General features: G+C 52.7%; 1 protein-coding gene across 1 annotated transcript; it reads right to left on the bottom strand.

Annotated features, from left to right (window-relative positions):
* Positions 1 to 1,840: 1,840 nt before the first annotated feature.
* On the bottom strand, positions 1,841 to 8,378 carry LOC104641038 (opsin-5-like). The gene is made up of 5 exons (XM_010309581.2): positions 8,163 to 8,378; positions 6,361 to 6,523; positions 5,623 to 5,750; positions 3,411 to 3,739; positions 1,841 to 2,533 (listed from the first exon to the last, which is right to left on the bottom strand). The coding sequence occupies exons 1-5, from the start codon at positions 8,248 to 8,250 to the stop codon at positions 1,979 to 1,981; spliced, it is 1,263 nt and encodes a 420-aa protein (XP_010307883.2). The 5' UTR covers positions 8,251 to 8,378; the 3' UTR covers positions 1,841 to 1,978.
* Between the last annotated feature and the right edge of the window lie 1,386 nt (positions 8,379 to 9,764).

The raw sequence follows: 9,764 nt of genomic DNA, 5'->3' as shown, positions 1-9,764 counted from the left end.
AAAAGCAAGTGCCACAACTGTCATGCTGTCGTACACTAATTAGAGGTGTGCAGCAGCAGCCAGTAATGATGGCACACACAGGGAAAGCAAGGGCGGGACCACCAGCGCCCCAGCACCCTTCGCTGCTTCACTGGGTCCCTCTGTATGCAGCAACAGCTTTCCCCACCGCAGAGCTCACACCAGCCCAGTTGCCACGTACACTGGAATTGGGCCATAACACTGAGGTAAAAAAAAAAAAACCCTCAATATTTTTAATGCCTGGGTTCACCGGTACCAAGTTTGTAGCTTAAATGACCGGTGGTGGGCATCTGCTGTCTGCTCCCCCAGGACCACACCTGCCCCCCCCCCGTATTTGTGCATGGCCTGCAGCCAGCGGGTCTTTTGTCAAGTGCTCTGTGTCCTTGGAAGAGAGGAGGCTGCTGTATTGGTGCTAAGAAAAGGCAGTGGTACATCCCAGTTCTGGGAGCAACTGCTAAATCCAGCAATATCTGTATCTGGAGAGCAGAGGGAGGAGGGAGAGCTCAGGATCAGCTTACAGGCAGGTTGGCTGGCCGGCAGAGCTGGCAGGCAGAGCACAGCCAGTGACAGCATCGGGGGCAGTGGCTGTTTCCCAGCATTCGGTGCAGAAAATGGTTCACTATTCCTAATTAGCATGTCCATGATTTAATGCTGCAGCTCTAGCAATGGGTTGCGGTGTGGGTTTTGTTCATTATCCAGTGACAACGTAAAGCACTCCCACAACTAACTGACCAGCTGTTTGCCGGAGGGCAGCACATTTCCCATCTCTGCTACTGACTCTTCTCATCACCTTGAATGCATCTTTTAATTTTGGGGGCCATAACCAACCTCTCAGCACCCTGGCTGTGGTGTTCACCCCCTGCAAAGCAAAACCAGCTCCTGCTGTGCCCAAGGCTGGGCACACAAGCGGCTTGGTGCTGCGGGGGAGTGGGATGGGAAGCCCTCCAAGCTCAGCCCCAGGCAAGCTTCACCGCAGGGCTGCCAGCGTGCTACCGGAGAGGGACGTCTGCCTGCCACAGCAGGTAACATGGGGACTTTTCTGTTGATGGCTTTGCATTGGGCCCTTTCACAGCTTCTTGGTCTTTTTCATCCCAGACTGTTCACATGGGTAAACTGACCACACTAAACGCTAAATGCTGACTACAGGCCCGCAGGATGCTGTTGCCCAGGCAGTGCAGATGGCATGAGCTGCCCCGTCGCCCCAGCTACCAGGAGATACCCTACAGCCAAGGCCCTGTCTCCAGGATGGTGCTCGGCCCACAGATTTGCCATTCTCTGCCTGCAGAGCATGACCTGGGACCGCTATTACTCGCACCGGGATTATTTTAACCCCAAATCCTTACTCTAAAGACAAGCTCCCATTTCTATCTATAGGATGGTGCTGAGTTTGCATTCAAACCAAGGGAGTGGGGTAACTCAGCCTGCACAGAGAGTAGTCTCTTGAGAGGTGCATAAAGATGCTTCATAATACCAAGTGAGGTAGCTGAGCAGCATGGTCCTGCTCCCCAACAGGAAAGGATATGGTCAGCAGGGGCTATAGGAGCTGGCACTGCAGTAGGATGCCTCTCAGGGCCTCCTTGCCCCCAGCCCTCCCTGCCAGGCAGTTTCTTAAGACAATCATGTTCCTACTTGGTCATCAGAGCACCAGGATGAAAAAACAAAGGCCAAGGCCCCAGAGAGCAAGCTGCAGGAGGAACTGCACCCTGGACTTGCACCCTGGGCAGATTACAGGCACTGGAGTCGTCGTTTTTTGGTTTGGGTTTTTTTTTTTGCAAGTGCAAAGACTAGGCTCAGAGTTGCAAGAGCCAAACCAGAGGGGGAGGCAAGGTTGGTCTTAAATTTTCGTGTCACTTCATCTGCAGAACATGCTGGGAACCCATCAGATACATAGATGAGAGAAAAGTTGTGGTTGGTTTTGTCTTCCAGTGTGCTGATAGGACTCAGCCAAGCACAGCTGGGCTCAGAGAAGGTCTTTCATGATATTCGGCGGCAGGGCTTCCCCCACCACATTCGCAGCGCTCAGGCCTGACCTCTTCCGTGTGACGAGCACCATCACCTGCACCGTCCTCTTCAGCCCTGGCTGGCAAGCAGCTCCATCGGCCAGGATAGCCAGGGGAGCGTGCCGGGCTGAGCTGCCAGGCACCTGGGGGAGTTTGTAGCACTTGGGGTAGTTACTGAAACACTCAAAAGTGTCATTGCAGTTTCTGCAAGCCCCAGGGTGGTCACTGAAGCCCAGGGATGGGAAGGGCTGGAGCATGGCACTTGGGCAGCCACAGCAGAAGAGGGTGTGGATGGCCTGGAGGAGCACCATGTCTTTGGAGAGGAACTTATGGAAGTTGGGCTTGAAAATCAGGTACACCAGAGGGTTGTAGAGTGTTGAGGACTTGGCAAAGACGGCTGACAGCACGAAGGCCAGCGCTGGCACCTGGCTGGCATCCCCGAGTACTGCCCACAGGGCGATGATGGCATAAGGGGTCCAGGCAGCCAGGAACCCCAGGCACACGGCAATGCTCAGCTGGAAGAGAAGGAGATGGAGACGGTGGTGCCATGAACTTCCTGCAGCATACGTGGGATGCTGGACACACACCCCCCCCCCGCCAAAACCCAGCCTGAGGCTGACAACCACCAACGTGCAATGGGACCCTGAACAGTCGGTCACATCCCCAGGGAAAGGTGCTCCGCCTTCTAGACCTGTCACATTCAAGCATCGGGGTGTCAGACATCAGGGCAGCAACTCAGTACGTCCCAGCGTGGGTGCATAAACCTGCACTCGCTTCAGGTGACTCCCACTCATTCCACTTGGGAAATGTGGGAATTGCCTCAGCCCGCCAGAGCAGACAGGTACGGAGCACCCAGCGACCAGCTGGGACCAGGCCAGCATCGGACTCCAACAGCCTTTTGGCAGCGCTCAAATCCCTCCGGCAATCTGTGTGCCGGACTACAGACCAACTAAGAGGTTCTGGAAACAGGCCATGCTCAGAACCCTGTCCTCTAAGCAGACATGAATGTTTCCTTCAAGGCCAGGCTTGCAAGCTGTTTTCTTCCATGTTTGGGTTTTTTTTTTTAAAGGGTATCCACCTTTTTTTTTTTTTTGTGGACATATCCTTGGTAAATTATAGTATTAGCTTGTAGTCTGGGGAACAATGACTCATGCAAGCTCCTTTTATGATCTTTTCCAATGTAATTTAAAATGAAAATTCCTCTACCTGATGGCTTTAAATGAGGAGGAATGTGTTATTACCCAAACTAACACAAACACCTGGAGAATTCATCAGGAGTGGCAGACACCGCTGGCTGGCAGAAGGGGTCCTGCCGCATTCACCTGCCCACAGGGTGGTCGGCTGGGGCAGGGGACACCCTGAAAGCCTGCACTGCCCCAAGCCCTCCCCTACCTTCATGACCAGGCTGTGCACGCTGTGGGCTCTGCGCTGGGGGGACGTGTGCTGTCTGATGGCTCTCCGGGACACCCGCACTGTCCAGAGGATCCGCGAGTAGGAGACGAGGATGAGGAGGCAGGGGAGAAGGTAGCAGAAGACGAAGAGGGCGAGGATGTAGATCGTGGCCTCCTTGCTTGAGGCTTTCCACATGATGCAGCAGGCTGTCCCATAGGGCTCAGGGCCGTAGCTGCCCCACTTGGCCAGGGGGGCCGTGGCAAACATCAGAGCGTATGCCCAGACACACAGCAGCAGCACTCCAGCGTGGCAGGGGGAGAACTTGTTGCCTGTGGCAGAGGGATTGCGGTGAGGAGGATGGCTTCCCATGGGAAGGGTGAGTGGAGAGAGGGGCTGTGACCCCGAGATGTGGGGCTGCCCGGCTCGGGCAGGAGCTGCTGTGCACAGCATGGCAGCACTGCAGCTACGGAGCAGGCAGAGCCACGCCAGCACTCACCCCCAGGCCCCGGGACACACGGGCATCCTCCTGTCCCCTTGGTACAGAGCAAGGAGCCAAGAGAAACGTAAAGGTTTGCCCCAGTCTGGGCAGCAAGTGGCAGGATCAGCGGTGCAGCCTCTCAGCTGTGGGAGGAATTGCTGGGAGGTCGCGTGGCTGCTGGTGGCATGGGGGCGACACGCTGCACCCACAGCCCCATAGGAACAGGGCTGCGGCCACGGCCCCATGGGCAGCCAGGAGGGAGGGAGGCTGCCTGGCTGCAGCAGCCTGAGCATGGGGCAGGGAGAGCTGGCTCTGGGACTGCTCAAAGCCATCCCAAACACTGTCGTTTGAAGGACCTTTTCCTCTCCGGCAGACGGAAGCATTGGGGGAGGTGGGTTTTTTCCCCTTTTTGTCCCATCCCCCACCAAATCTAAAACTCCCTGATCTTCTAAGACTTCAGTATAAAGTGCTAAATCCTCAGCCATACACAGGAGTAACATTTTTCTTTGAAACTAAGCAATTAAAAGTATATTTCCTCACAGACAATGGGTTGGGGTGTCATGGGGAGATAAGCTCGACATGCCAGGCTGCCAAGCGCTGGCTAATCTAGAGAGCAGAACCTGTGCAGGGAAAAGTCACCGGTACCTGGGCTGCCTTTAATAGCCAACATTTATCTTTATCTTTCCTTCCACCTTTTTAGTGATCTCCTGAGGTGTTGTGCTGGCACATAACCAAGGTGACTCCACTCCAGCATCGTCCCTGAGGCACTGTCAGCTGCTGGGGAAAAAGCATGTTCGTGGTTGGCAACAGCCACAGGCTCGAGGCAGACAGCAAGCCACGGGAGAGGGAGTGAGGATGCACCCTGGGGTGCTGATCTGCAAATCAAACTAGTATCTTTGATTTCCCATTTTATTTCTATTTTTGGTCTTTGATCCAAAGTCTATTCTGGAGATACATGCTATATGGAGGATTAGCAGCTGAACTGAGGAAATTAAGAAGCAATTCCAAATAGGAAGAGCTGTAAATGTGTAGGGCACATCCCTGGGTCCCCTCGCTTCCTCAGCTGCTCTGCACTGCATGCCCTCTACAAAGAGCTGGTGCTCAAGCTTAGAGCTGCAAACATTCACATTAGCTCTGCGGAGGAAGTCCAGGTGAAAATAGGGCTACAGAAGTGAGCTGTAACACCGAAACCCAGTCCTCCTGTATTAATTATTTCAGTGAATTAAATACATTTGGCCTGTGGCTCTCCCACCAGGGACAAGGGAAAGCAGCTCTTCCTTGCACTGCCAGAGCTTGCGGCTTCCTAGATACAGAGTCTGCTCTAGTCTAAGCTCAGGTCTGTGTATGGACATTCAAAACCCTACAATCTGTTTTGATACAGCAGCCAGGGACTTTTCTACAGAGGGAGGACAACCCCCTCGACACTTTTCTGGATGTTACTCCTGAGTGCTAGAGTGAAGCAGGGGACGGCCGAGATGCACGCATAGGGCATGGGGACAGGGGCACAAGGTGCTGGGGCTCCGTAGCCCCATGCAGGTGGAGGGGGCTGAATTCATGAGTGATAAAAGCCTTCAGAGTCTGCCGCACCCAGTGTATTGACTGGGAATAGGTTGCCGTGGGGCAAAGCTTTCCCAGAAGAGGTGGATCTGGCCCATTAAAAAAAAAAAAAAAAAAAGAGTTATGTTAACAGAGAGGGGTGTAAGTACAGATCAGATAAGGCATCCCAGCACCTACCATATGCTGGGTAACAGACCTTCAGGCAGCAAACCGTGCTGAGCACCGTCAGGCTGGTGAGGCTGCACAGCCCGAACAAGACCCCGCAGAAGGCATAGAGGGTGCACACCGCCTGGTTGAACAACCACCTGGAAGGGAAAGCCTGCAGGTAAATCCCTTCCCCTCTGCCTGGGGTGGCTGGCTGACAGCCCCTGCCACTCGGCTGGATGGGAATTTTCTCCATGGTTCCTGCTCTCAGGAAGGCTGGGTATTTCCCAGACGCTCTCCTGGCAGTAGGGCCCCAGCTGCCAGTCCCACACCATAAGCAAAGCTGGCCACACGTGGGGTGGCTGCAATGGGCTGTACGGATACCAGAAACCTATTGCCCAAGAAAACATGGGCATGATCTCGCCCCTAATTTGTTCCCTGAGCATCCCAGTGAAAAGCACAGCTGGATCCCCGAGCGCAGGAGCTGCCCTGATCCATGCCAGCGCACACCACTGCAGTGCCCGTGCCATGTGGGTGCCAGCTCAGAAACCCCTTTTACAGCAGGTCCGTGTGATAAACTGGAGGGACGGGGAACAGCAAAGCACCCCGCTGCGGGATGGATGTCTGTGAGGTTACACAGTGCCCCAGTGCCACCAGACTGACCCCTTGGGTCCCTCCACACCCACTGTCAGGTATCTCCCCATTTCAAGGCAAAGTTTGCAAACTGCACCCAGGGCCATTGGCCAGCACAGAATCACTTCCACAAAGTACCTGTGTGCAAAGAAGGAGGAGGTGGCCAAGGGGAAGAGCGTCACCGTCATGCTCAGATCACTGATGGCCAGGTTGACAATGAAGAACTCGGCAGGCTTCAGCATGGACCTCTTCTGATAGGCCACCAGCAGGAGCAGCGAGTTCCCAGAGAGGGACACAATGCCTGCAGAGAAGGGAGAGGAACAGTGCTCTCTGTAACAGAGCTGGGAAAGGAGCCAGAATCATCTCGATGTGTTTGGAAGCAAACACTGGAGATGTCTACAGACAGTGGAAAGGGCTCCAGGCTTCCCCCTCCGGAGCAGGGGGAGCAGGGGAGCCCGTGGGACCTGCAGAGCTCTGTGAGCACATCTGGAGCTGCTTCACATTGAATTTGATCCCTTCCCCTTCCTGAGATCCTACAGAGGCGTTTGACAGGAGGACGGTGATGGGATGAGACTGCAATGGGCTCCAGGAGCAGGATCTGGCCACACTCCCTTCTTCCAGCTGGAAGGAGCAAGGGGAGCACTTCCTTCCAGCTAGATAAATAACGGGAGCTCTGTGCAATTGCTCTTCTGATGTGAGGCCAAGGAGCTGGGCCCCTTTGCCTTTTTAATTTCTTCCTGCCAGTGTCACTCCTGTGAGTCTGTGTTGTCCAATATCATGGTAACAAAACAAACAAGAAGAAAGGCATTACAAAGATCAAGGGAAATCCAGACTAAATAAAAGGCTCTTTGTTTGCTATTAGTGTATTTAAAACAACAGTGGTGATTAAAATTTTATAACAATGGCTTTCTCTCTTTTTTTTAATTACGTAATTGTGCTATCATTGAAAAGATGTTTCAGCGTCCTCAGAAAGGGAATTTTTGCTGCTCTTGGGGCAGGTTGGGTAGGATGAGAGTTTCTCCCTAATGGATTAGCCTATAAATTAAATATCATGTTAAGAACCAGCTTCTAAAGCCACTGACTGGCCTACACTAAAGTTCCTCTCAGGAACAGGATTCCCACACAAGACCTGGCCAAATCCAGGGCTTTGGAGTTGCTGGAGGGTAAAGTACTGAGATGTTCGTCCTTGCTCCCAGCCTCACAAGGCATTTTTCCCACAGAGCTAGTCCCACATCTGTACTAAGTACATTTGATTAGCTTTACTAACTCCTAGGAGCTGCAGGTGCCTACAGGACTGCTGGCAGTCCCAGTGGCATGAGCATACCTTGGGTTCCCCATGCTCACAGGCATGAAAAACTCTTCTAGCATTTGGGAGACAACTTGCTCAGGGCTCAGAAAACTGGAAGGTTTTTCTCTGCCCATCGTCCATTTCTGGCCCACACCAACCAGGGCTAGGCCACCTCAGAGCACGTCCCAGCCCCCTTAGTTTTGCCTGCCAGCTTTCTGGTGCCACTAACTCCAAATCACATGACATAGATCAGCATCTTCTGCTGAAATAAGGGCCAGCTGGAGGTCCAAATCACCTTCAATAGTCATGGAGCTGGCAATGCTAACAGACTACCTGCCTGTCTCACATCAGGTGGCTGCAGTAGGAGTTACCACACATTCCTCCAAGGTTGTTCTTCAACTTTCCAAATATTTAAAGATATAACTGGTACTTGCAGTTCCCCTGAGAGGGGAATGCAGTCACCAAGCTTTGGCTAGATTGTCCTTTTGAGTAACATGGGGAGGGCTAATGTGGGAAGGGCCAGTTTGATTATTCTGCTAATGACTCAACACTTCCAGAAGCATCAGTGACTGCAAAAGTCCTGAACGCCTCTGGCAGGCACCTGGGCTGCCCACAAGCAGAGACACAGGTGTAACAGGCTGTCTTTCCTTACCAAAGACTAAATAGAGTGTGCCAAAAATCAAGTCTTCTCTTTCCGATAAGGTGGAGATGAACACGGAGGCGTTGGATGTGTTTCCCATCTGCAAAGCAAGATACAAATACAAGTGAGCATGAATTTTGGCTAATGAAGGAGTGCTCAGCTTCCTCAGTTCCCAGGGAGGATAGCTCTGCAACACACTCCTGGCACAGTGCTACAACCAAGCCAGCAGCATGCCACCCCCCCAAGCCCACCACTGCAGGAGGTGGCTTCATTACCGCTGTGTGCAGCACTGACCTAACCGGCTGGGCAGGGGCCAATAATAGGATCGGGCTGGTAATCTCACTTGATTACCATTTCTTCAATTACAGATTTTACTGATTAGCTTTAGTCTTTAGATTTAAATTTTCTTCGCAATCTCAGCCATGTGCTGACTGCAACAGGCGTCGTGGGTTTGGACACGGGGACTGGCTGCTCAGAGCTGGAGGCTTCGTGTTCTGCAAAGTTCCGCCTCTCCAGGCTTGCCCCATCCTTCACGTGTCTCCGCCTGTCCCTGTGTCCACATCAGCAGGAGGCTTGGTCCAAAGGGCCCTTGTGATGCAGCCGAGACCTGCTCATGTGCCATCCTGGTGAAATAGTAATTGCCTCTACTGAGAGACGTGCACTGTGTGTGCTGAGAAGGGCCCATGCAGACAAGGGGACTTGCATTATCAAACCCTGGCCCAGGAGACCCCACGGCTGGGGATCTTCCTTCTCCAACTGTAACTGAGTTTGAACTTCTGGCCTCTCTGGATGGTTCCCTTATGAACAGAGACAGTGGGAAGCAAGAGAACTGGTCTGTGCAACACAGTCACGGCAAGTGTGTGCTACACAGAATGAGGTGTCATCCACTGAAGGCAGAAGGAGCAACAGCAAGCCAGGTTTTGACTCGCTCTAGCAGACATGGCCAAAGCCCTTGTGCTGCTGGCAGACTCCCGCATCCTTGAGACACGTTTTGCTCTGGTTACTGGTTTGACAGCTTGATGCAAATGTGATTTTAAATTAAGTTCCATTTACATCATCCTGCTAAACGGAAAGAGGCTCTCAGGAAGCTGTGCAGCACACTTTCCTCCTTCCCCAACTCATTTATTGGCTTTTGGTGATGAGAAAGAGACACTGTACTGGTTTGAAATGCCCCATCCTCCTGCCTGGGTCTGGCAAGTCCAATCTGTGGCACTGTATGGACATCGCGAAGGCAAACACACACAGCCAGGAGGTCTAACCACTACTGTTTGGGTTTCATGGTACAAAAGAGCTTCCTGCCACCATCTTTCACTTTGGAGAAATGACCACCACACCCGGGATTTTTCCAATCTTTTGTTGTGCAAAACAATGCATTCATTTAACAGCAGCATGTGCTTTACCAAGAAGCTAAACTCCAGCTATTATCTGCAGGCTTGGAAGAGGCTGTTAGCCCTTGGGGCTTGATATGCAGACACCTATGGGAGAAAGCACCAAGCAGTGTGACGGCCCAGGCAGGCTGACAGCCATACAGCTAGTTTGCTACTTGAACATACCAAATGTCCCCTGTCTTGTTACCAGTAAGTAGAAATACAGTATAGCAACTTCTCATACATC

The sequence above is a fragment of the Balearica regulorum genome, chromosome 16 (assembly GCF_011004875.1).
Source record: "Balearica regulorum gibbericeps isolate bBalReg1 chromosome 16, bBalReg1.pri, whole genome shotgun sequence".
Classification (NCBI taxonomy): domain Eukaryota; kingdom Metazoa; phylum Chordata; class Aves; order Gruiformes; family Gruidae; genus Balearica; species Balearica regulorum.
This window is presented reverse-complemented; position numbering and strand designations above follow the sequence as displayed.

Coding starts and splice junctions, on each gene's coding strand:
- LOC104641038 (XM_010309581.2), bottom strand. CDS start 8,250: ATGGGAAACACATCCAACGCCTCCGTGTTCATCTCCACCTTATCGGAA. Junction 6,524..8,162: donor CACACTCTATTTAGTCTTTG/GTAAGGAAAGAC, acceptor CCTTCTCTGCAG/GCATTGTGTCCCTCTCTGGG. Junction 2,534..3,410: donor TGCACAGCCTGGTCATGAAG/GTAGGGGAGGGC, acceptor CTTCTCTTCCAG/CTGAGCATTGCCGTGTGCCT.